General features: G+C 47.6%; 1 protein-coding gene across 2 annotated transcripts in view; it reads right to left on the bottom strand.

The window, feature by feature from the left end:
• CAMSAP2 (calmodulin regulated spectrin associated protein family member 2) overlaps window positions 1–27,568 on the bottom strand; it is a 96,923-nt gene that overhangs the window by 49,229 nt on the left and 20,126 nt on the right. For both annotated transcript variants that reach the window (XM_052653600.1, XM_052653601.1), the window contains exon 2: window positions 26,388–26,647. In XM_052653600.1, coding sequence (XP_052509560.1) covers window positions 26,388–26,647 — 260 coding nt within the window. The remainder of the gene's footprint in view (window positions 1–26,387; window positions 26,648–27,568) is intronic.

Raw genomic sequence — 27,568 nt, 5'->3', positions numbered from 1 at the left:
ATCAGAACTAACAATAAATACAGGAAGGTCTTATCAGACCCACACTCATTTCGCATGCTAGCAAAGTGATGCTCAAAATTATCCTCCAAGCCAGGCTTCAACAGTACATGAACCGTGAACTTCCAGATGTTCAAGTTGGATTTAGAAAAGGCAGAGAAACCACAGATCAAATTGCCAACCTCTGCTGGATCACAGAGAAAGCAAGAGAATACCAGAAAAACATCTACTTCTGCTTTATTGACTAGGCCAAAGTCTTTGAGTGTGTGGATCACAACAAACTGTGGAAAATTCTGAGAGAGATGGGAATACCAGACCACCTGACCTGCCTCCTGAGAAATCTGTATGCACGTCAAGCAGCAACAGTTAGAACGGGACATGGAACAACAGACTGGTTCCAAACTGGGAAAGGAGTACGTCAAGGCTGTGCACTGTCTCCCTGCTGATTTATCTTATATGCAGAGTATATGAGAAATGCCAGGCTGGATGAAGCCCAAGCTGGAATCAAGACTGCTCGGAGAGATATCAGTGACCTCAGATATGCAGACGATACCATCCTTATGGCAGAAAGTGAAGAGGAACTAGAGAGCCTTTTGATGAAAGTGAAAGAGAGTGAAAAACTTGGCTTAAAACTCAACATTCAAAAAACTAAGATCATGGCATCTGGTCCCAGCACTCCATGGCAAATAGATGTGGAAACAGGGACAGACTTTACTTCCTTGGGCTCCAAAATCAGTGCAGATGGTGACTGCAGCCATGAAATTAAAAGACGATTGCGTCTTGGAAGAAAAGCTATGACCAACGTAGACAGCATATTAAAAAGCAGAGACATCACTTTGCCAACAAAGGTCCATTTAGTCAAAGCCGTGGTTTCCAGTGGTCATGTGTGGAGGTGAGAGTTGGAGCATAAAGAAAGCAGAGCACCGAAGAACTGATGCTTTTGAACTGTGGTGCTGGAAGACTCTTGAGAGTCCCTTGAAGCAAGGAGATCAAAGCAGTCCATCCTAAAGGAAATCAGTCCCGAGTGTTCATTGGAAGGACTGATGCTGAAGCTGAAACTCCAAAACTTTCGCCACCTGATGCAAAGAACTAACTCACTGGAAAAGACCCTGATGCTGGGAAAGACTGAAGGTAGGAGGAGAAGGGGATGAGAGAGGATGAGATGGTTGGACAGCATCACCGACTACAATGGACATAAGTGTGAGCAAGCTCGGGGAGTTGATGATGGGCAGGGAGGCCTGGCGTGGCACAGTCCAGTTCAGTTCAGTTGCTCAGTTGTGTCCGACTCTTTGCAACCTGATGAATCACAGCACGCCAGGCCTCCCTGTCCATCACCAACTCCGGGAGTTCCCTCAGATTCACGCCCATTGAGTCACTGATGCCATTCAGCCATCTCATCCTCGGTCGTCCCCTTCTCTTCCTGCCCCCAATCCCTCCCAGCATCAGAGTCTTTTCCAATGAGTCAACTCTTCACATGAGGTGGCCAGAGTACTGGAGCTTCAGCTTTAGCATCATGCCTTCCAAAGAAATCCCAGGGCTGATCTTCTTCAGAATGGACTGGCTGGATCTCCCTGCAGTCCAAGAGACTCTCAAGAGTCTTCTCCAACACCACAGTTCAAAGGCATCAATTCTTTGGCACTCAGCCTTCTTCACAGTCCCACTCTCACATCCATACATGACCACAGGAAAAACCATAGCCTTGACTAGACGGACCTTTGTTGGCAGAGTAATGTCTTTGCTTTTCAATATGCTATCTAGGTTGGTCATAACTTTCCTTCCAAGGAGTAAGTGTCTTTTAATTTCATGGCTGCAGTCACCATCTGCACTGATTTTGGAGCCCCCCAAAATTAAAGTCTTCCACTGTTTCCCCATCTATTTGCCATGAAGTGATGGGACCGGATGCCATGATCTTCGTTTTCTGAATGTTGAGCTTTAAGCCAACTTTTTCACTCTCCTCTTTCACTTTCATCAAGAGGCTTTTTAGTTCCTCCTCACTTTCTGCCATAAGGGTGGTGTTATCTGCATATCTGAGGTTACTGATATTTCTCCCGGCAATCTTGATTCCAGCTTATGCTTCTTCCAGCCCAGCGTTTCTCATGATGTACTCTGCATAGAAGTTAAATAAGCAGGGTGACAATATACAGACTTGACGTACTCCTTTTCCTATTTGGAACCAGTCTGTTGTTCCATGTCCAGTTCTAACTGTTGCTTCCTCACCTGCATATAGACTTCTCAAGAGGCAGGTCAGGTGGTCTGGTATTCCCATCTCTCTCAGAATTTTCCACAGTTTATTGTGATCCACACAGTCAAAGGCTTTGGCATAGTCAATAAAGCAGAAATAGATGTTTTTCTGGGACTCTCTTGCTTTTTCCATGATCCAGTGGATGTTGGCAATTTGATCTCTGGTTCCTCTGCCTTTTCTAAAACCAGCTTGAACATCTGGAATTTCACAGTTCATGTATTGCTGAAGCCTGGCTTGGAGAATTTTGAGCATTACTTTACTAGCATGTGAGATGAGTGCAATTGTACGGTAGTTTGAGCATTCTTTGGCATTGCCTTTCTTTGGGATTGGAATGAAAACTGACCTTTTCCAGTCCTGTGGCCACTGCTGAGTTTTCCAAATGTGCTGGCATATTGAGTGCAGCACTTTCACAGCATCATCTTTCAGGATTTGAAACAGCTCAACTGGAATTCCATCACCTCCACTAGCTTTGTTCGTAGTGATGCTTTCTAAGGCCCACTTGACTTCACATTCCAGGACGTCTGGCTCTAGATGAGTGATCACATCATCATGATTATCTGGGTCATGAAGATCTTTTTTGTACACTTCCTCTGTGTATTCTTGCCACCTCTTCTTAGTATCTTCTGCTTCTGTTAGGTCCATACCATCTCTGTCCTTTATCGAGCCCATCTTTGCATGAAATGTTCCCTTGGTATCTGTAATTTTCTTGAAGAGATCTCTAGTCTTTCCCATTCTGTTCTTTTCCTCTACTTCTTCGCAATGATCGCTAAAGAAGGCTTTCTTATCTCTTCTTGCTATTCTCTGGAACTCTGCATTCAGATGCTTATATCTTTCCTTTTCTCCTTTGCTTTTTGCTTCTCTTCTTTTCACAGCTATTTGTAAAGCCTCCCCAGGCAGCCATTTTGCTTTTTGCATTTCTTTTCCACGGGGATGGTCTTGATCCCTGTCTCCTGTACAATGTCATGAACCTCATTCCATGGTTCATCAGGCACTCTATCTATCAGATCTAGGCCCTTAAATCTATTTCTCACTTCCACTGTATAATCATAAGGTATTTGATTTAGGTCATACCTGAATGGTCTAGCAGTTTTCCCTACTTTCTCCAATTTAAGTCTGAATTTGGTAATAAGGAGTTCATGATCTGAGCCACAGTCAGCTCCTGGTCTTGTTTTTGTTGACTGAATAGAGCTTCTCCATCTTTGGCTGCAGAGATTATAATCAATCTGATTTCGGTGTTGACCATCTGGTGATGTCCATGTGTAGAGTCTTCTCTTGTGTTGTTGGAAGAGGGTGTTGGCTATGACCAGTGCATTTTCTTGGCAAAACTATTAGTCTTTGCCTTGCTTCATTCTGTATTCCAAGGCTAAATTTGCCTGTTACTCCAGATGTTTCTTGACTTCCTACTTTTGCATTCCAGTCCCCTACAATGAAAGGACATCTTTTTTGGGTGTTAGTTCTAAAAGGTCTTGTAGGTCTTCATAGAACCATTCAACTTCAGCTTCTTCAGCGTTACTGGTTGGGGCATAGACTTGGATTACCGTGATGCTGAATGGTTTGCCTTGGAGACGAACAGAGATCATTCTGTCGTTTTTGAGATTGCATCCAAGTACTGCATTTCGGACTCTTTTGTTGACCATGATGGCTACTCCATTTCTTCTAAGGGATTCCTGCCCGCAGTAGTAGATATAATGGTCATCTGAGTTAAATTCACCCATTCCAGTCCATTTTAGTTCACTGATTCCTAGAATGTCGACGTTCACTCTTGCCATCTCTTGTTTGACCACTTCCAATTTGCCTTGATTCATGGACCTGACGTTCCAGGTTCCTATACAAGATTGCTCTTTACAGCATCGGACCTTGCTTCTATCACCAGTCACATCCACAGCTGGGTACTGTTTTTGCTTTGGCTCCATCCCTTCATTCTTTCTGGAGTTATTTCTCCACTGATCTCCGGTAGCATACTGGGCACCTACTGACCTGGGGAGTTCCTCTTTCAGTATCCTATCATTTTGCCTTTTCATACTGTTCAAGGTAAGAGAAACCCAAGTAAGATGGTAAGTGTTGCAAGAGGGCATCAGAGGGCAGACACACTGAAACCATACTCACAGAAAACTGGGCAATCTAATCACACTAGGACCACAGCCTTGTCTAAGTCAGTGAAACTAAGCCATGCCTGTGGGGCGACCCAAGACGGGCGGGTCATGGTGGAGAGGCCTGACAGAATGTGGCCCACTGGAGAAGGGAATGCCAAGCACTTCAGTGTTCCTGCCTCAAGGACCCGTGAACAGTGTCAACAGTACTGCTGAGCAGCGCTCCAATAAAGCTCTTCAGAGACTGATTGCCTGGTATTATGATCATTAATACTCTTATTTTTTTAATTATTTGGCTCTTCCAGGTCTTAGTTGCAGCATGTGGGATCTAGTTCCTTGACCAGGGATCGAACTTGGGCCCTCTGCACTGGGAGTGAGTCTTAGCCAGTGGACAACCAGAGACGTCCGATAACTGATACTTTTGTGCTGTAAACACATCACCTCGCTTAGTCTCCACTATGAGTTTCTCCCTGTCCTCTCAAGCCCTGTATCTGAATGCCTTGAACACTCGGTTCCCCTTCTCAGTTACTGCCCACTTGCATCTCCTGAATCAGTCTTTCTGACTGGCTTCACTGAGGCTCCCCCCGCCCCCTGCCAGGGAGCTGCTGCAACTGCAGCCCTAGGTGGACCCTCCCGGGCTCCACAGCACGGAGGCACCGCGAGCCTTGGTTCAGGAGGGGGCTCTGGGTCAGGCTGCCTGGGCACACCGGGGCTCCAGGGATGTGCTGCCACTGACAACGGGGCCCTCCAGGCCTCTGCAGCTCGGCTCCTCACGTATAAAATCAGGGATAAAACACTGCAGACCTCAGACAAAGTGTTGAGGACAACACGCGTCAACAGATGTGAGGGCCCAGAGCAGCGCCGGCGCCTGGTGTCTAGACGGGGCCCACTGACAGCAAAAACGGCTCTCAGTCACGAAGGGCAACTGGCTCAAGACTCGCCCCCTGCCAGAAACAACTGCAAAACTGGGAAAACACAGAAAACTACTTTCAGACACTGGCCTACAGATGACACAGGGGTGTGATTCCTGAAAGCAGAACCACACACACACACACACACACACCCACACCCACCACACCACACACACGCGCGCACACACACACACACACACACGTCCAGACTGCTACAAGCACTGGCCTACAGATGACACAGGGGTGTGATTCCTGAAAGCAGAACCAACACAAGCAGCCCCTCCACAGCACATGCAAAGGTGCTTCTGGCACACCAGAGCAGGAGAGTGAGCCCACGCTGCGTGTGCTGGGCTCGCTGAGCTGAAGACTGGAGTCTGGGCAGGAAGGCGGAGGCAGCGGACACCTGTGGAGCAGACTAAGGAGGGGAAGCTGCTCAGAGCGATCTGCAGGGGGCGCCCTCTGGCAGGCCACTCACCTGCACATGAGCAAGGCCGGACTGAGAAAGGCTGGACAGAAGCCAGCTCCCAAGGAGAGGACAGCTACGGAGGCCTGTGGGCAGAATCAACCCCCTCGGCTCACTGAAGCTTGCAAACACTCCACTTCCAGACAGCAAGATGGAGAGACCACACTGCCTGTCCAGGATACTCAGACGAGACTCCAGAAGGCCACTGAACAACAACTGGCTTAAAATAGCAAAGGTCACTCCAGACCTGCCCTAACAAAGGCCAAATACAAGCTCACAAGGATCAAGATGATCTGCAAGTAACTTAACTGCCTACCAAAAAAAAAATTCAAAACTTAAAAAAAATTATTTAAAAATAATTACAGGTTCACAAGAAGCTTACCAAAATTCAACCCTTTTTAAAGGTGGGAAAGATTCAGACCCTGAAAAATATGACAGCTACAATGTCTACCATTAAATTAAAAATTACAAGACACAGCAGCAGGAATATGTCTCATGATCAGGAGAGGAACCAGACAGATTTAAGAAAGATGATGGAATTATCACACAGACTCTAAAACAATATAAAACATGAACATATTGAGGAAACAAATATATTGGTTTTTTTTTAAAGGAATTTGTAGAGCTTAAAAACACAGTATTAGAAACAAAAGATTCACTGGATGAGCTTAACAGCAGATGAAGCAGAAAGTGAGCCTGAAGACACAGCAAGAGACACCATCAGAACTAAAGCCCCAGAGAAACAAGCCTCACCATCAACAACACCAAACACCAGAGCAGAGAGCCCCAGCGACGAGGAACAAGCCTCACCATCAACAGCAACAGACACCAGAGCAGAGAGCCCCAGCGACCTCGGGAAAACAGCAGGTCGTTTTGTAAGCAGAGCCCCAAAAAGCTGTGGCGTGGGGGAGGACACAGGAAAAGAAACAAGGCCTCAAGAACTTCCTTTATTACTCTGAAAGAAAAAGCTGTCAACCCAGAGTTCTATAACCAACAAAATGTTCTTCAAAAAAACTGGAGATGAAATAAAGATATCTTTAGACAAACAAATATTGAGAGAAGTTGTCACACAAAAAAATGATGAAAGAAGTTCTTCAGGCTGAAGGAACGTAACATCAGATGGAAACTCGTCGAATCAAAGGAGAGGCACCCAAAGAGCATACATGTGCCATGACTGTGGGGGACTTCGCCTTCTCACTTTTTTTTAACTTAAAAAACTGACTTTTAAAGCAAAAAAAATTCACTTAAAATTTGAAACTGATACTAAACAACAAAAAGGCAAACCACTCTATTTAAAAATGGGCAAAGAATTCAACAGACGTTTTTCTGAAGCAGACACACAAGTGGCCACCAAGCACATGAAAAGACACACGAAGTCATTAGTGAAACGGAAAACAGGATCACAGCGAGACTGCCACTTCACAGCCACTCAGGATGGCTACAGTTTTTAAAATGAGAAGGATGTGGAGAGTTTCCAGCCCTCAGACACTGCTGGTAGGGGGTAAGATGGTGCAATTCCTGTAGAAAATTCTTCACAGGCTCCTCAGTGAGTTAGACACAGAATTACCACTATGACCCAGTACTTCTCCAGCTAGGTACATACTCTAAAGAACTGAAAACAGGTATTCGAGTAAAAACTTGTAAATGAATATTCGTAGCAGCCATTATTCACAGTAACCAGAAAGTGGAAATGTCTGCCAACTGACGAGTGGATACGTAAACTGTGTCCTAGCCCTGCAACAGGAGGCTTGCTGGTGATAAAAAGGAGTGCAGTGTGGCCACAGGCCGCAACACAGGAGGGCCGTACAAGCACTATGCACAGTAACGGAGCCACAGGGAAACTCCACATTCTAACTGGAGCAGTATTCACATTAGCATCAGTCAGTGCAGTTCCCCGGTCAGGTCCGGCAAGATAACTATTTACTTTAAATAGGTACATTTTATTTAAATAATACCTTAACAAAGTCACTTAAAAAAAAAAAAAAAAAAAACGCTGACTTGAAAGTCACTCAGACTTCACTGAACGCCCTTTTCTTCATCTATCAAATGTGGGTAATACTTACCTTCTCACCCCACAAGACATCAAATGAGATCAGTCAGTCAGTCAGTTCAGTTGCTCTGTCGTGTCTGACTCTGCGACCTCATGAACCGCAGCACGCCAGGCCTCCCTGTTCATCACCAACTCTCAGAGTTTACCCAAAATCATGTCCACTGAGTCGGTGATGCCATCCAACCATCTCATCCTCTGTCATCCCCTTTCCCTCCGCCTTCAGTATTTCCCAGCATCAGGGTCTTTTCAAATGAGTCACTTCTTTGCATCAGGTGGCAAAAGTATTGGAGTTTCAGCTTCAGCATCAGTCCTTCAAATGAATATTCAGGACTGATTTCCTTTAGGATGGACTGGTTGGATCTTCTTGCAGTTCAAGGGACTCTCAAGAGTCTTCTCCAGCACCACAGTTCAAAAGCATCAATTCTTTGGCACTCAGCTTTCTTTATAGTCCAACTCTCACATCCATACATTATTACTGGAAAAATTATAGCTTTGACTAGACAGACCTTTGCTGGCAAAGTAATGTCTCTGCTTTTTAATATGCTGTCTACGTTGGTCATAACTTTCCTTCCAAGAGTAAGCGTCTTTTAATTTCATGGCTGCGGTCACCATCTGCAGTGATTTTGGAGCCCCCAAAAATAAAGTCTGACACTGTTTCCACTGTTTCCCCATCTATTCACCATGAAGTGATGGGACCAGATGCCATGATCTTCGTTTTCTGAATGTTTAGTTTTAAGCCAACTTTTTCACTCTCTTCTTTCACTTTCATCAGGAGGCTCTTTAATTATTCTTCGCTTTCTTCCATAAGGGTGGTGTCATCTGCATATCTGAGGTTATTGATATTTCTCTCGGCAATCTTGATTCCAGCTTGGGCTTCATCCAGCCTGGCATTTCTCATGATGTACTCTGCACAGAAGTTAAATAAGCAGGGTGACAATATACAGCCTTGACGTACTCCTTTCCCAGTTTGGAACCAGTCTGTTGTTCCATGTCCAGTTCTTACTGTTGCTTCCTTACCTGCATATAGATTTCTCAAGACACAGGTCAGGTGGTCTGGTATTCCCATCTCTCTCAGAATTTTCCACAGTTTGTTGTGATCCACACAGTCAGAGACTTTGGCATAGTCAATAAAGCAGAAATAGATGTTTTTCTGGAACTCTTTTGCTTTTTTGATGATGCAACACATGTTGGCAATTTGATCTCTGGTTCCTTTACTTTTTTAAAAACCAGCCTGAACATCTGGAAGTTCACAGTTCAAGTACTGTTGAAATCTTGGAGAATTTTGAGCATTACTTTACTAACGTGTGAGATGAGTGCAATTGTGCGGTAGTTTGAGCATTCTTTGGCATTGCCTTTCTTTGGGACTGGAATGAAAACTGACCTTTTCCAGTCCCGTGGCCCCTGCTGAGTTTTCCACATTTGCTGGCACACTGAGTGCAGCACTTTCACAGCATCATTTTTCAGGATTTGAAATAGTTCAACTGGAATTCCATCATCTTCACTAGCTTTGTTCATAGTGATGCTTCCTAAGGCCCACTTGACTTCACATTCCAGGACGTCTGGCTCTAGATGAGTGATCACGTCATCATGATTATCTGGGTCATGAAGATCTTTTTTGTACAGTTCTTCTGTGTATTCTTGCCAGGTCTTCTTAATATTTTCTGCTTCTGTTAGGTCCATACCCTTTCTGTCCTTTATTGTGCCCATCTTTGCATGAAATGTTCCCTTGGTATCTCTAATTTTCTTGAAGAGATGTCTAATCTTTCCCATTCTATTGTTTTCCTCCATTTCTTTGCACTGATCACTGAAGAAGGCTTTCTTATCACTCCCTGCCATTCTTTGGAACTCTGCATTCAAATGAGTATATCTTTCCTTTTCTCCTTTGCTTTTCGCTTCTCTTCTTTTCTCAGTTATTTGTAAGGCCTCCCCAGACAGCCATTTTGCTTTTTAGCATTTCTTTTTCTTGGGGATGGTCTTGATCCCTGTCTCCTGTACAATGTCACGAACCTCCGTTCATAGTTCTTTACGCACTCTATCAGATCTAGGCCCTTAAATCTATTTCTTACTTCTCCTATATAATCGTACGGGATTCGATTTAGGTCATACCTGAATGGTCAAATGAGATCAAAGTACATCAAAGTACCCTGAATGTTCAGTGACATAGTGAGTTACAGTGGTTTAATACCTCAGGCATCAGTCAGTGTATGACTCTGGGTTTAGCCTGCAAAGCAGTTTATCACCTGAAGATAATCTTCGAATTTCATTGTAATCATTTATTCTTATGTTTTCCCAAACGAATGCTACATGGATCAACAGTTTAAGGCATCCAATCGGGAGTGTGCCCGGCTGACTCAACGTGGACCTGCAAGGAGCCAGCACAGACGGCAAGCAGGCAGGATGGCCGCCACCACCGGGACAGCAGAGCCTGGGCTGCTTCATGGAGATCCCCGGAAGCAGGTGATAATATCCAGCCCACCAAGATTTAAGCATGGAACGTCTGTGGCTTTCAGATGTCCTAACCGCGGTGACCTGGGCAAGTTTGATTTATAGGACAGTTTATATGTGGCAGCTCAGGCGCGTCACCAGCACTCAGCATAATTGCTGCCACCTCATGCCAGAGCCCTAAAATGACAGCTATGTTCTTTCATTTGCTAACCAGTATGACATCCCTCATATAGTTGAACCAGTCACATATGGTGTACTTCAAAGTGTGTTTGTGTTTCATAGCTTTCCAGATTTGAAAGTTTCCCAGGCATATGGATCCTCAGCCAAAAACTGTGCTTCAAATCTCAAAATCTAAGAACGAGTTGCACAAAATACACTGAAATATGCTTTATCATATAAAAATAACCATCAGGAAAAGCTCCAGTTAACACTCAAAAAACTGCCTGAAAAGAAGTTTGTCAGCAAATTTCTTTCATCTGGGTCTGTATGAAAAATGCGCCTGACAGTACTAGCTTTACCAGAAAAAAAAAAGAAAAGAAATTGAACCACACGAGGTTATGACATAATCATAGCTGTTGCAACCACGCAGGCAGGGTCCGTCTGCCAAGCGCTGTCTGTGGAAGAGAGAGAGAGGAAGGTTGCAAGGTCTCCTTGGCGACATGGGAGGTCACCACCCAGGTTTCTGGAGACTACAAAGATGAGTTAAAGCCGTATAACAGCAGGCAAAATTTCACAAGGTTTGAACACAGCTATGGCAGAAACTCCATCAGCAAAGTAAGAAGTGGGAACACCGTTCCTCCCACCTGCCAAGCACCCAGAGGTCACGCTCCTTCCCGGCTGAAGGCCTCTGGGCAAGCAGGCACAGCAGCAGAATTCAGAACCCGAAGTCGCTCAGGCCGGCATCAAGGCCTCTCCACACAGATGCCAGCCAGAGGCAAAGAGCTGTAGACCCGCGAGGCACCACACCAGCTGGCTGGCTGCCAAACGAATGCTCACGAGGAAGCCGTCTGAGCTCGTACAGGGGTCGGTGCACACAGCACGGGCGCTGTCAGCCCCCCGAGCCCCACACAGCCTGGTTGACACGGCCCGCCAGAGACGCTCCTGCCCACAATGACACGCACATCTCCACTCTGTCCATTCTAACCAAGCTGAACAAATGTGTGAAGGGATCAAAAGACTGTCAAGTTTTTTTTTATTAACCCTCTGAGCCGGTAATACCTTAAAGAGCATTGATTTTTCAAACAGTTGAGAAGTAATGTCCACGTAAAACGCTCCCTCTATAATTTTGGTAGACCATAACATACATTAACTCTTTTAAAACATTGATTTTTAATGAATCATTAAATACTGACATTATTCAAATCCAAATTCTAATTTAGATCATGAAAAATACTAAGAAAGAATAATTTATCAATAACAATGCTGTTTAACAACAAAAAAGAGATTTTTAAAAACATCAGTTTTCCTTGCATTTTCAGACCTTCAGTAAGATTCTCATCACCACACGGGAGCTAGGAGTGAGGGACAGACCGCAGAGGGGGAGGGGAAGGCCGACTATAGACAGCGGTGCCACAGAGTGCTGCGATGAGTCAGCTGTCAAAGCAGCCAAAGCACTTCGGAACCCCCGTGCCTCACCATCATTTTAAACGAAACTTTATGAGAAAAAAGAACAAAACTGGAGGTGTCACGACCTTTGACCTCAGACTTTACTACAAAGCCACAGTCATCAAAACAGCGTGGTGCTGGCACAGAAAGACTCGCAGACCAACCGAACAGAACAGAGCCCAGACATAACGCCACACACCTACGGCCAACCGGCCTACAGCACAGGAGGCAAGGAGACCAATGGGGGAGAGTCTCTCTGAGTGGCACCAGGAGCACCGAACGGCCACACGTAAAGAGAGCGTGTTCTTACACCATACAAAGAAATCACCTCAAAATCGACTGAAGGCCTAAATGTAAGGCCTGAAACCACAGAACTCCCAGAAGAAAATATAGGCAGTGGCTCCGATGGTAGAGAGCTGGCCTGTGATGCAGGCGGTCTGGGTTCGATCCCTGGGTCGGGCAGATCCCCTGGAGAAGGGAGCGGCAGCCTATTCCAGGACTCTTGCTGGAGAATTGCACGCACAGAGGCGCCTAGCAGGGGCTGCTGTACATGAGGGAGCAAAGAGTCGGACACGCCTGAGCAACGGCTTCCCTGGTGGTTCAGACAGTAAAATAAATTTACTCGCAGTGCGGGAGACCCAGCCTCAATCCCTGGGTTGGGAAGATCCCCTGGAGAAGAGGATGTTCAATCCACTCCAGTACTGTGGCCTAGAGAACCCCATGGACAGAGGAGACTGGTGGGCTACAGTCCATGGGGTCACAAAGGGTTGGACACAACTGAGCTACCAACATTCAAGGGGCTAATATCCATAAATAAAGAACCCACAAAACTCGAATCAAAAACAAGCTAACCCCCCAAAATATATACATATTAAAAAATGGGCAGAGGACCGGAATAGACACTGTTTCCAAAGAAGACACGTGGATGGCCAACAGGCAGCATGGCAAGATGCTGAACATCACTAACCACCTTGCTCACGGCCAATCTGGTGGCTCTTCCCAGTTCCTGAGACATACCTGCAGGCCACTATGCCTGCTGTCTCCGCTGCCTGGAATGTTCTTTCCCAGGAGTCCTTCCAGTATTCAGGCCTCAGCTCAGGCATCAGTCCTCTGGACTGGCCTTCGCTGACGCCTGGGCGGGAGACAGCACACTTCACTCCCTCTGCCTCTTTCTTCTTGATTTCTTTCCTTCAGAGCGTTCACCACTATCGGAAACTGTTACAGTCTGTTTAGCTTTTTACTGCTCATCCACTTTGCTACAGTGTTAGCTGTGTGAAAGCAAGGCTCTTGTCTTCCCATCGCTGTCCTGTCACCGAGGCCCCAGTGGTTCTCAACAAGCACTTACTGAATCAAGTAGCTCACATCGCACAAAGCACAAAGTAACAAGTGTAGCCCCCAAACCTCAAATTCCAGAACATGTTCCCTCCAGGAAACTCTCCCCAGGAGCTGATCATCCCGACGTGAGGCTGACTTACTTGGTGGCCTGTCTCGTTCGCTGTCGGGGATGCTGGCCGCCCCGTCTCGGCCTAAGTGGCCCCTGGTGGAGAGCTCTGCTCACAGCCGCCCTCCTGGGTGAGGCTGCCCCAACCCTCCCACCCAGGAGCGATGCACACCGTCTCCTCAGCTTGCTCCATCACATCCTCCCACTTTCATTTTCCTCATGGCCCTCATCACTCTCTAAAGTCACCCTTTTAATGTTTACTAGGTGGACTATTTACCGCAAACTAAAGATCTGAGCTTCAGGAAAACTCAGAATCAGCTCAAACCTCCAAACTCATAATCAGCATCCTTAGATCCCAGCAAGTAGAGCAAGAGGACTTCCTGAAAGACAGGCCCCTGGGACAGCTTCGCAACACGGCCACTCTGTGCCACAGCTCATTCTAACCCTCTTTTCAACGCAGAACAGGGCATGCTCAGGAGGAGTCCGAGCACTACAGAGATCCTCTTCTATCACAGAAGCTCTTTGATCCAGGTGTCTAAACACAGGCAAGCATCCAAATGGAACGGTTTCTACAGTTTTTAAATAATCATCTATTCTCCTTAACTCTCATCACTGACATTAATTAAAAACAGTTTGCTAAACTATTACAGTCTGCCAAGCTAAAAAACAGCTCGGTATCATGGGGACGGGGTGCGCGGTCAGTCTGTTCAACACAGCCTGGAGTGTGGACGACCACAGACCACCGTGGGCCCGTGCCCTGCTCACAGTGCTGGCCGGGGCTGTACAGATGGGAAAGTCTGATCTCTGCACCACACCTGCAAAAGCAGCTCAAACCCAGTGCTCCAGCCATGTATGTTCAGATGCAAGCGTGTAAGCTAATGCTTGCGAGGAGCTGACTCTCTGGAAAAGACCCTGATGCTGGCAAAGACTGAGAAGGCAGGAGGAGGAGGGGACGATAGAGGATGAGACAGTCGGATGGCATCGCTGACTCGATGGACATGGGTCTGGGTGGACTCCGGGAGTTGGTGATGGACAGGGAGGCCAGGTGTCGCAGAGTTGGACACGACTGAGTGACTGAGCTGATGCTAATGCTGTATGTTATTTAAAGGAAAAGTACCCTCGACAGCACTGGTTCCTTAAATTTAGTAATCCACAGTGGATAGTCACCTTTTCTCTCTTTAAAAGATGAAAAGTCTCAGTTAATATACATTTACTTCACCTTCAAAAATCATCAAGAATTACTGCTGGCAGGTCTATACTATCAGACAACTCTCTAAATATTTAGCTTTTGCCACTTTGAATACGTTATGAAGGTGAGATTACCAACGAACAATACAACTTTCACTATTTACAAGTGAAACTTATTTTACAAAGTATGAAGTAACCATACTTTGGAAGTATATCGTTATATCATACTGTAGAAGCTAGCTCTGAAAAGTCAAATTTTTTACCAAAGAATATGCAGATGAATCTGCAATATATACTTAACTTCAAATCAAATGAAATGACTAACATTTTTTAATTGGAAAGTAAGACAGGTATCAAAGTATTATTTCAGGAAAATTAATCTACTAGAAATATGCCATTGAAATTAGATAAAGTAAATCTTTTTTTTCCTTGGCCACGCTGTGCAACTCGTGGGATCTTAGTTCCTAGACCAGAGATTGAAACTAGACCCACGGCAGAGAAAGCGCCAAGTCTTAACCACTGCAAAGCCAGGAAAGGCCCTAGATAAACACACCTTAAGGTGGCAAGTCCACACACAAACTCCAGTCCCACGGTTTCCTTTTTTTTTTTTTTCATTAAATCAGATACAAGTTGGTAACTTATAGATTAAAATACATTTTTAAGAAAAATATAAGTATGGCATCTGGTTTTCAGTACCAACACTGTCACCTTACCACTCTTCCCTGTAAAAAAACAACTAAACAAGTTATTTTAAATGTGTGTTTATAACCCATTTGTGGGTCAAGCATGAAGTAGGCTCCATCAACCACAATCCTCATGTTTTGCAAACAGAACAGGAAACAAGTCAGGTTACAAGGGTAACTGTCACGTGTGGCAGCAGCTAGGCCAGCTGCAGGTCCCGCAGCACAATGCATCCATGAGGGCCTCAGTCAAGAGAATTCCAAAGCTCCAGCCCAGACGGCGGCAAAGGCCTCTCTCCACGCCAGACTCCACTGCTACGCAAAAGCTGTCCGCGGAGTTAACTGGAACACAGTTAAACTGGGACAAAGGAGATGGGTGTCTCATTCTTTACACAGTGTTTCACGACGTTTCTTTCAATGGCAGACAGTGGTCTCTTGAATAAGGTGCTAATTTAAACACCTGGGACTTACTGAGGGGACACTGAGGCAGGGCACAGACTCTGGGAGATGGGCCAACTCAGGACAGACAGACGCGGAGTGCCCCCAGGCCTGGCAGGGTGCCCGTGAGCTCTGCCTCTGCCTCCATCCCCATGCTGCCCACACAAGGCAAGCAGCCTCTGCCATCAACCCCTGGGTAAACCAGCAGCGGCAGGGCACAGAGCACAGACGTGGCCTCTGGCGGTAAGCTCTCCACCGTCCCAATCGATCGGAAACATCTGATTTTTATGGCCAGAAGTCAACATTTCGTTTTGTAAGTACTATGTATTAGGCATACTACTTGGTTCAATATGATAAATATACGCAATATATGTGCATATTAAAACATTAAATTGTACTGCTTAAATATATGCAGTTTTTATCAGTAAAACTGGGGGAAATGAGATATATAAAACATGTTTTCAGTAGCTAAAGGAGACTGCATTAAGAGCAAGTCTTTTAAAATAATGAACATTACATTAAACATTGCAATAAACACGACATTTTTCATTTCACATAATGTATTCTTGAAAACTTAGGTTACTAAAAGTCATACTTTTCTAAATCAGTGTTATGAAAATGAATCCTGGTATAAAACACTTTTAAAATTTAAAAATTATTTTGCAAAGCGAAACACTTTTTAAAAATCTGTTTTTTAAAGTCAATTGTCACTAAATGAGACGTCCCTATGCAAGAAGAGTACCTGCTGAGATCTGAATGTTTCAGTTCAGTTCAGTCGCTCAGTCGTGTCCAATTCTTTGAGATCCCATGGACTGCAGCTCACCAGGGCTCCCTGTCCATCACCAACTCCCAGAGTCCACCCAAATCCATGTCCATTGAGTTGGTGATGCCATCCAACCATCTCATCCTCTGTTGTCCCCTTCTCCTCCTGCCCTCAATCTTTCCCAGCATCAGGGTCTTTTCCAATGAGTCAGCTCTTTTGCATCAGGTGGTCAAAGTATTGGAGTTTCAGCTTCAGCATCAGTTCTTCCAATGAACACCCAGGACTGATCTCCTTTAGGATAGGCTGGCTGGATCTCCTTGCAGTCCAAGGGACTCTCAAGAGTCTTCTCTAACACCACAGTTCAAAAGCATCAATTCTTCGGCCCTCAGCTTTCTTCACAGTCCAACTCTCACATCCATACACGACTACTGGAAAAACCATAGCCTTGACTAGATAGACATTTGTTAACAAAGTAATGTCTCTGCTTTTTAATATGCGGTCTAGGTTGATCATAACTTTCCTTCCAAGGAGTAAGCGTCTTAATTTCATGGCTGAATGTTTGTGTCCCCCTAAAGCTCAAATGTGGGAACTAGAAAGCACCAGGTGATGGTGTGAGGAGGGGGGCCCTGGGAGGGGATGGGTCAGGAGGCAGGGCCCCAGGGAGGCTCCCTCCCTTCCCCCAGGAGGTCACAGCAGGAGACTGGCAGCCTGCAACCCAGAATCGGCCTTTAGCAACACCCGGCCATGACGACTCCCTGGCCTTGGCCCCTGCCTCCAGAGCAGGGCGCGAGGGATGAACTCTGGTTGCTTATAGGCCAGAGCCTGTGGGACTCTGCTGAGCCCAGAGAGGCCTGGCCCATCCAGCCAGCCTCCCCTGCGCTCAGTCTCCCATCTGCTCCTCTCCCCACGCTCCTCGTGGCTGCCATACACCCTTCTCACGGAGGGACACCCTGCTTCACGCTGACAGTTCCTGCCAGGCTCCCAGAATCGACGCAGAGCAAAATCCACAAGGATGAGAACAGGGGTGGCAGCACGGCATGTGCAGGAAGAGCACGCACCAGGTCAGGGGTTGGGGCGGGCCGGGGAGCCGCTGCACCGCCAGGGGCTAGTCTCCAAAGTCTACCCAGCTCATGATGCAGCTCAATACCGAAGGAACAGACACCCAGGCAAAAGCGGGCAGACGGCCTACATAGACGTTTCCCCAAGGAAGACACACAGATGGCCAAGAGGCAGATGAAAAGATGCTTAACCGCGCTAATTATTAGAGAAATGCAAATCAAAACTCAGTGAGGTGTTACCCCACGTGGGTCAGAGTGGCCATCATCAAAAACACACAAGCGACAGAAGACGCAGAGCAGGGAGCCCTCCCACGCCGCCGGCGGGAATGTGAGCCGGCAGCCGCCACCGGCCGCAGCATGGGCTCCTTCAGAAACTAAGCACAGAGCGACCGCAGGGCCCGGCAGCCCCACTCCCGGGCGTATAGACACCTGGAGAAAAGCTTCGTTCAAAAGGATACATGCACCCCAACATTCGCAGCAGCACGACACACCACAGTCAAGACACAGAAGCAACCCAAGGTCCACCGACAGACGATGGATAAAGAAGATGTGGGACGCACAACAACGGAACGTGAGCCGTTAAAAGAACAACATGACGCCACTGGCCGCAGTGCGGGTGGACCTGGGGTCACCATACGAGGGAAGCCAGGCAGAGAAAGGCAAGTATCACCTGACAGCACTTATATGTAGAATCTAAAAAAATGATCCAGATGGACAGACCGACAAAACAGAAACAGGCTTGGAGAATGAACTTACAGTCACCAAGGCGGGAGGGTGCAGGGAGGGACGGACAGACAGAGTCACCTCGATTCCACCTCAGCAACGCTCCTCCGGCACCTCCACAGCCGCCATGCTCACTCCCCCAGCAGAGTGACCGTCTGCAACGCGAGCCCAACGCTGCCCTGGCTGCTGCAGAGCCATCACCTCCAGGATGAAGGACACGCGGGGTCACTGTGCCCATCCCCGTCCAGTGCTCCGGCCTCAGTGCTCGTCGTCTCTGGACACGCACCCGGGCTGAAGCTGCACTCCGACGGCACGCGCCCACACACCAGCTGCACCTCTGTGCCCGCCCGGAAGCCCCTTCAGAGCCGTCAAGACTCGGCCCAAGAGCAGGAGCAAGTCTGGAGCCCCTCCACTCCTGAAACACACGTATTATAAGTTGCTTGTTTCTCTAACCCCCAGGAGAACGCGAGTCTCTGGAGGACAGAGGCTCCTCCCAGTCACGGTAGGTGATACAGAGTATCCGGCAGAAGTGCTGTCAATAAACTGGAGAACATTAATAGATGGCCTGACTTTAGGTTTATTATAAACATAAAGGTTTTGTGAGATCATCCGGTAAAATGAACACACATTCAACAAGTTATTTCTAGAAGAAAGTAATCTGGAGTTCTAAATAAAATAAACGCTAAGTCAAATGTTAAAAAAAATGGTTATATCAAAAGATAATGTGACTTTGAGCCTTGAAATACTAACGGAATCCAAACCAAGTCCATGATTCATGGAATACCCAGCACTATGCATGAAGAAAATCCTGTTCAACAAATGCCGGAAGAATTTAGAATAATTTTTCACAGATAAGCTCTGCTCATAGTTTCCAAGACATTATTCTACACGGGTGACTAGAAATAAGTCCTTCCTCAGCCACTACTGTAATAAATCTCACATTTATGTAACCCTCTTTCGCTAAAGGGCAGTTTCTAAACTTCTTACATGGGTCAGTGACTGAGTTCCAGCGACGGTGGCGCCCTGGGGACCCCAGAACAGCAGTGGGGGGCGAGTGTGCTGCAGGGGGCAGCAGCGAGGAGGACGGGCCGGCGGGGTTTTGCTCTTTTGTTTGTTTGATGCAGGCAGGATAGAAACGACTCCGCGCACCACTGCTGCCACAGCAAACCCCCAGGAGAGCAGCACGGAAACTCACTCTGTGATCCTGTAACGCACAAGAGTTAAAAATCCCAACTCGGGCTCACAGCCTCTTCACAGTCGAGCCAACCGGTCGATTCCCCGGGCTCCCCTCACGTGTGGCCCCCGTGCAGGGGGCGGTATCACTGGTGACGCACAGCACGCCTGCACAGCCCAAACTGGGTCAGGACCTTCTTTAGCCCGCCGCCTCTCACCGATCCCGTCCTACCCACGGAAACAGCGTGAATCACTCAGCCCCGACGCCCTTCCTCACCGGCGGGCAGCAGTCACCACACCCGCCTGTACGATCCCAGTGCTACGGCTTACACTCCCACGAGGAGCACCGATTTCATGCCAACAAGCATTTTCCTCTTTCTTTCTGGATTCTTCTTTCTCTCTGGATTCTAAGGTTCACATCATCCAAGTGCAGGCACCCGTGGTCAGGAGAATGCAGACAACAAAATGCGATAAAGCCACACCCCTTTACTTGCAGGAAGAGCCTTCCTGAGGGCAAACAGATGCTCCCATCATCCCTCTGCTTTAAACACAGCTTCACTGACCTTATCCTACAGCAAGGCAGGGTAATGGATAGCGTGTGTGTGTGTGAGAGTGAGTGTGTGTGTGAGAGTGAGTGTGTGGGAGTGTGTGTGTGAGAGTGTGTGTGAGAGCGTGTGTGTGGGAGTGTATGTGGGTGAGAGTGAGTGTGTGTGGGAGCGTGTGTGTGGGAGTGTGTGTGTGAGAGTGAGTGTGTGTGAGAGCGTGTGTGTGGGAGTGTGTGTGTGTGAGTGAGTGTGTGTGAGAGCGTGTGTGTGAGAGTGTGTGTGTGTGAGAGTGTGTGTGGGAGCCTGTGTGTGAGTGAGTGTGTGTGTGTGGGAGTGTGTGTGTGTGTGAGAATGAGTGTGTGTGGGAGTGTGTGTGAGAGCGTGTGTGGGAGTGTGTGAGAGTGAGCGTGTGTGTGGGAGTGTGTGTGTGAGAGCGTGTGGGAGTGTGTGTGTGAGTGAGTGTGTGTGTGGGAGTGTGTGTGTGAGTGTGTGTGAGAGTGTGTGTGTGTGAGAGTGTGTGTGAGAGCGTGTGTGTGGGAGTGTGTGTGTGTGTGTGAGAGCGTGTGTGTGGGAGTGTGTGTGTGAGAGCGTGTGTGTGGGAGTGTGTGTGTGTGTGAGAGTGAGTGTGTGAGAGTGTGTGTGGGAGTGTGTGTGTGAGTGAGTGTGTGTGTGTGAGAGCATGTGTGTGTGGGAGCGTGTGTGTGGGAGTGTGTGTGTGTGGGAGCGTGTGTGTGGGAGCGTGTGTGTGAGAGTGTGTGAGAGCGTGTGAGTGTGAGTGTGTGTGTGGGAGTGTGTGTGTGAGTGAGTGTGTGTGTGAGAGTGAGTGTGTGTGAGAGCGTGTGTGTGAGAGTGAGAGAGAGTCGCTCAGTCGTCTCCTACTGTTTGTGACCCCGTGGACTGTGGCCCACCAGGCTCCTCTGTCCATGGGCTTCTCCAGGCAAGAGTGCTAGAGTGGGCGCCATGCCCTCCCCCAGGGCATCTTTCTGGCCCAGGGAGCAAGCCCTGGTCTACACTGCACACGGATTCTTTATCGTCTGAGCCAGCAGGGAAGCCCTAAGGGGCAACACGAGAGGCGCATTATGATTCTTCAGCTTATACTGTGTGACTGCCCCAAGCATCCATCATAGCAATGCTGATAGTTCACCAACAGAACGTTTCATGCCTTCCTTATCAAATGATCGATCAGCACACTTTAGTTCCCATTGAGCAAACAGACTACTAAAGCTCTTTCTGGCACTCATTAAAAGAAACACTTCAAAATAAAATTTTTCTTTATATGACTGCTTCAGAACAAGATCTGATTAAGTAATAAAGGTTATTTTATAAATCATACATGGAAATCAATCTCATTATTTCATATCACACATACTATATACATATACATTTACTTTAATAGAGCTTTACGAATACCAACTCTTTTTCCTATACATGCAAACATGAGTGGAAAGCTGATTTACAACCAAGAGTTTGATTTCATAACCAGTCTACAGTTTACATAGCATGAATCCAAATATTTAAGTGCTCAAATTTGCTTTGGATTACAGCATTATAAATTAGAAAGTCACAGTTTTAGCTCATTCAGATTCTAATTCTAGTCTTGCTACTAAATAATAGTGCTGCTGCTGCTGCTAAGTCACTTCAGTAGTGTCCGACTCTGTTCGACCCCATAGACGGCAGCCCACCAGGCTCCTCCGTCCATGGGATTCTCAAGGCAAGAACACTGGAGTGGGGTGCCATTGCCTTCTCCAAATAACAGTGCTACCCTAGCCAAATTGCTTAACCTCTAAATTCTAAGTATTACATATGTGAAATGACTCTGGAGTAGATAAATTTCTCAGATCACATTCTTGATCATAGAAGTCACTCTGAACACTTGTTAAAAATACATGTCCCAGGGACTTCCCAGGTGGTCCAGAGGTTAAGACTCCATGCTCCCACTATAGGGACATGAGTTCAAACCCTGCCTGGGGACCCTGCATGCTTCAAGGTGCCTCGACCCCTGTTCTAAGGCGCCCTGCTAGCAGCTCTGGAGGGCCAGGAAGTCTGTGTTCAAAGTTCCCCTGGACTGTGTTCCCCAGGCTGCTCCCGGCTGGCAAGTTTTCTACTACACACAGGTCAGCTCTGATCTCTAAGGCTCTTTCAGTTTAGTTCAGTGCAGTCACTCAGTCGTGTCCGACTCTTTACCACCCCATGAATCGCAGCACGCCAGGCCTCCCTGTCTATCACTAACTCCTGGAGTTCACTCAAACTCATGTCCACTGAGTCGGTGATGACATCCAGCCATCTCATCCTCTGTCGTCCCATTCTTCTCCTGCCCCCATTCCCTCCCAGCATCAGGGTCTTTTCAAATGAGTCAACTCTTTGCATGAGGTGGCCAAAGTACTAGAGTTTCAGCATCAGTCCTTCCAATGAACACCCAGGGCTGATCTCCTTTAGGATGGACTGGTTGGATCTCCTTGCAGTCCAAGGGACTCTCAAGAGTCTTCTCCAACACCACAGTTCAAAAGCATCAATTCTTCGGCGCTCAGCTTTCTTCACAGTCCAACTCTCACACCCATATATGACCACTGGAAAAACCATAGCCTTGGCTAGACGGACCTTTGCTGGCAAAGTAATGTCTCTGCTTTTCAATATGCTATCTAGGTCGGTCATAACTTTTCTTCCAAGGAGTAAGTGTCTTTTAATTTCATGGCTGCAATCACCATCTGCAGTGATTTTGGAGCACCCCCCCCCAAAAAAGTCTGACACTGTTTCCACTGTTTCCCCATCTATTTGCCATGAAGTGATGGGACCGGATGCCATGATCTTCGTTTTCTGAATGTTGAGCTTTAAGCCAACCTTCTCACTCTCCTCTTTCACTTTCATCAACAGGCTTTTTAGTTCCTCTTCACTTTCTGCCATAAGGGTGGTGTCATCTGCATATCTGAGGTTATTGATATTTCTCCCGGCAATCTTGATTCCAGCTTGTGCTTCTTCCAGTCCAGCGTTTCTCATGATGTACTCTGCATAGAAGTTAAATAAGCAGGGTGACAATATACAGCCTTGACGTACTCCTTTTCCTATTTGGAACCAGTCTGTTGTTCCATGTCCAGTTCTAACTGTTGCTTCCTGACCTGCATATAGGTTTCTCAAGAGGCAGGTCAGGTGGTCTGGTATTTCCATCTCTTTCAGAATTTTCCACAGTTTATTCTGATCCACACCTTCAAAGGCTTTGGCATAGTCAATAAAGCAGAAATAGATGTTTTTCTGGAACTCTCTTGCTTTTTCCATGATCCAGCAGATGTTGGCAATTGGATCTCTGGTTCCTCTGCCTTTTCTAAAACCAGCTTGAACATCTGGAAGTTCACGGTTCACGTACTGCTGAAGCCTGGCTTGGAGAATTTTGAGCATTACTTTACTAGCATCTGAGATAAGTGCAATTGTGCGGTATTTTGGGCTTTCTTTGGCATTGCCTTTCTTTGGGATTGGAATGAAAACTGACCTTTTCCAGTCCTGTGGCCACTGCTGGGTTTTCCAAATGTGCTGGCATATTGAGTGCAGCACTTTCACAGCATCATTTATGACATTCATAGAATTTAAGATTTTATGACACAGATCAAATCCATCAGCCCAACCTGATGATATCAAACGCAGTATACATGCAACTTCATTTTGTTGCAGAGTAAAGCTCAAAAGCTACAAGTCCCATCTGGCTCCACTTGCCAGAAGTCCCTCAGATTCCAAGTCCTCCTACGTACCAGTACTTGTGTGGACAGAGAGCCCAAGAGGTGACCTGACTCGGGTTAGGACACACTACGGCTCCAGGGCGCACAAGTCGCCGTGGGTTTAACGCCGACTGGAGCAATGACGTCAGGCCTCAGAGCCTGTGCCTCCCACCCGGCGACTATGCACGCGCTGCATCTGGGCCTGCGCATGGACGTGGGCCAGGCACGCACGTGGGCCAGGCACGCACACGTCCCAGTTCAGCCCTTCCGCCAACCTTACAGACTACAACTATGTGCTGAATAACGGCTAACATACATCCCATTGACAAACACACTTCCTGACAATACTTTTCCATTGATGTAGATACAGAAGAGCATATTTTGCAGGCTGTACTCCCACAATCTCTCTTTAAGTGCACTTGGATGGAGAGCAGAGATCCCCAACAGGCGTTCTCACTTTTGCCTGAAAAAAAAAAAAAAGGCATTTCCTTCAACCCCTACCCAGCCCAAGCTGATCACCTCTGTTTAGCGAGCCCGCCTCACCCTCACAGTGGCGTTTCTGCTGCCCCCGCGTATTTCCCCAGAGGCTGCGAGGCGGCGGCAGAAATAAGGCTCCAACCAAGATAGCTGGGAGGCGGGAGGCGTGGTGGGGCCAGCGCAGCCGGTGCAGTTAAGACACTAGTTTTCACCGCACTGCTCAAAATGCAGGACACGGAAGGACTCTCACTAGCCTAAAACCAAAACGAGTGATTTCTCAAGAAACAAAGTTTTTACTAGTACTCGAGAAATTTTCTCACACAGGTTTTAGAAAAATAGTAACAGTACAATATCATCAATCAAAACTTCATAGCAACTGAAAAACCTTAAATCAAGTTGTAAGAAAGACTGAAAGTGTACAGTGAGAACACGGACCAGTAGGTGTGACACAGCAGGGGGAGATGATGTGGTCCAGCATGAGTGTCTGAGGCCCACAGACAGAAGCCAGACCCAGAGAAGCAGCGCCACACCCTTGACATCACATTCCTTAAACCTCAGCTCCTGGAAAGCGAAAGTGAAGTGAAAGTTGCTTAGTCGTGTCTGACTCTTTTTGACCCCATGGACTATATAGTCCATGGAACTCTCCAGGCCAGAATACTGGACTGGGTAGCCTTTCCCTTCTCCAGGGATCAAACTCAGGTCTCCCACACTGCAGGTGGATTCTTTACCAGCTGAGCCACAAGGGAATCCCAAGAATACTGGAGTGGGTAGCCTATCCCTTCTCCAGCTGATCTTCCCGACCCAGGAATCAAACTGGGGTCTCCTGCAATGCAAGCGGATTCTTTACCAACTGAGCCACCAGGGAAGCCCTCAATTCCTGGAGTCAGATTTACTGGCAAGATCAATGCAGAGTGAAAGCAGCCTGATGGGAAAGCAAAGAGTAGTCTACCAAACCTGCACCTTCACACACACAAGCCTCACTAGGAAAAATAATGAAGGAAGTGTGGCAAGTCTGTTTCATTCTTATTAGAGAGGACCTAAAATAGATAACCTTCTCTGAGGATGAGCAGGTCATGTGACGTGTACCACTGGTCCCTGAAAGAATTGGCACTGGGCACACGCAGACGCAGACTCAGCACCATGGACATGCTCTGTAAACATCCCCTTGGCCTGAGCAGTGGAAGCAGAAGCAGGCAGAGCAGGAGTGTCCGCCCAGCGCAGACTCGAGAGCACGGACGGGGAGCCGCTGCGGGGCCCCTGAGCGGAGTTCTGCTCAGCCCTGGGGCCTGCAAGCTGCTCATGGGCGCCATGCAGGCGTGCAAACCTCAGAGGGAACCGTGAGGTGAACCTGCAGCCGTCAACAGAAGGCCAAAATCTCCTATCTGACAAGAAACATTCTTAGTTTTCCTCAATGATTCTGCAGTTTAATAAATCTGTTACTAGATTCATTAACTAAAGTTTTCTCGAGATGTTATTCCTCATTTCTTGAAAATAATAAAAATAGGTTGTTTTAAAGAAGGAAAACGGGCAGAAAGCAGAGGCAGGTCAATCAGCTCTTCTAGAGCTCTATTTGGCAAACTGATTTTCCCTCATCCTTCCTCAGCCTCATAATTTCATATACTCTTCCACACACGCCCCTCTCCCCTCCTCCAAGGAAGACACCCAGTCTCATACGAGAGCCTGATCTACCCCAATGCGCGAATGAGTCACTGTTCCAGGGTCGTTCTCGACACCCAGGATCTTGTAAACGTCAGTTCCAGCGGTACCACAGACTGACACCGGACACGGGGAACCCAGCACTTGGTGTCCCTGGAGCTGCGGGGAGGAAGGGCACGCCTGCTCGGCCCAGGCCAGCACCCGGCCCTGCCCTGCGTGTTCTCCACGAGAATGCGTTCGCGGTTGTTAAATAAACTCAAATACCGAGCACACAGAAATCGACCAAGAGGTCATTCACGCCGATAAACGAACACTCACAACTCCCATCACTTCCCTAAGAAGACAAGGACCCCTTACATCTCTTCAAGTCTCTGGGATGGAGAAAAGTAAGCTTTTAAACTGAAAAAAAAAAAATCACTTTAGTTGGAAATTATGTGATTGTTTCTCCCAAGTATTAGAATGGCACCAAACATTCCAAAATAGTTCATTAAACTCTTCCTTAATTGGATCGCTCTGCTATACACCTGAAATACAACACTGTAAATCAATCATACTTCAATTCTTAAAAAACACAAATCTTCAATTTGAAAATGAGGTTTATGAGGAAAAAGATAATTTTTAAACTCCAGGCAGAGATGACAGTGCAACTGTAAAGCCTAGGTCCCTCTGCTGGGTAACACACTTCACGCTCAGACGCACACATGTCACATGCCGTCGGCACGGCCGTGGGAGACGCACCATCTGGATGGGCTTCTTGTGTAGGTCTCGCTCCGTCACCAGCTTCTCTTGGTCGGTGACATAGAGGCCCTTCTGAGCTAAGGCCTGGATGACGGCGTCATGGCCCAACAGGGGCTTCGCAGCATCGCTCCTGAGGATGAGGCTCCCGGCGCGGCAATACAGCTCGGCGGAGAGCAGCAGGCCGACCACAGGCGGCTTGATGTGCTCCTGGTCATACTGGTCCGTGTAGAACGGCTCTCGCAGCTCCTCTGGCACGTTCTCTACAAAGATTAAGGGGGAAACGTTCTTATAAGATTTGTATAAAAGAAACACAGTTTATTTAATAGCATCACTTATATCGTAAAAGATTTCTTTTAGAAACAACAATAACCCTTTAATGAACAGATGGTTTATTTGACCACTGCAGACAGTCTGGAATGAGAAAGAGAGAGAACTTTCCTTTACAGAAGATAACGTCCGAGAACATCACGAAAGCCACCGCGGATGATCAGGGAGAAACGCCTCCTGAGCCCAGCACCTCGGGGGAAAGCGCTCCCACATGCGCACTCGGACACGCAGGACGAGGGCAAGATTCCCCAAAGCCCGTGTCTGAATCCTCTCCCATCCAAGCGGCCAACCAGGAAAGGCGGCTGACAGTCACTTCAGGGACCCCAGGCCTCGACAGCTGAGAGTGTAACATCGTCTGCCCACCGTCCACGGTCCCCTTGCCTCCCCACGCTGGCCTCTCCCGCCCTGCTTGGCCTGTTGAGGGCCAGTTAGAGCTGAGGTTCAAGGAGAACCACCCTCAAACATCCCGAACGCCAGAAAACCCTGTTACTACACCACCCCCGACCACCTCCGTCCGACCCCACTGAAGCCCTCCTGGGTGCCTGACCGATCTGCCCCAGGGAGACAGACGGGCAGCTGAGCAACGGGACCAGTCTCTGGGCATGTCTCTGGAGGCCAGGCCACTCCCCGGGAAGAAGGCCCGGCGAGAACGAGCGTCGGCGCCGCCCCCCCCCCCCGCCCCCCGCCCCGGAAAGGCGGGCATCTGAGCAGCAGGCTCAGGTGGAGCTTCAGCCACAGGACCCAGGCGGCCGCCAGCCAGGCCTCGTCCGCCTTCTCTGGAGAGTCAGGGCTCACGGCCACTCACTGCCGACTTCAGGAGCTTCGAGAAGAGGCAGCCTCACTGTAAGCTCAGG

This window comes from Budorcas taxicolor, chromosome 16 (assembly GCF_023091745.1).
Source record: "Budorcas taxicolor isolate Tak-1 chromosome 16, Takin1.1, whole genome shotgun sequence".
Lineage (NCBI taxonomy): Eukaryota > Metazoa > Chordata > Mammalia > Artiodactyla > Bovidae > Budorcas > Budorcas taxicolor.
The sequence above is the reverse complement of the archived record's forward strand: the minus strand, read 5'-3'. Positions and strand labels throughout refer to the sequence as shown.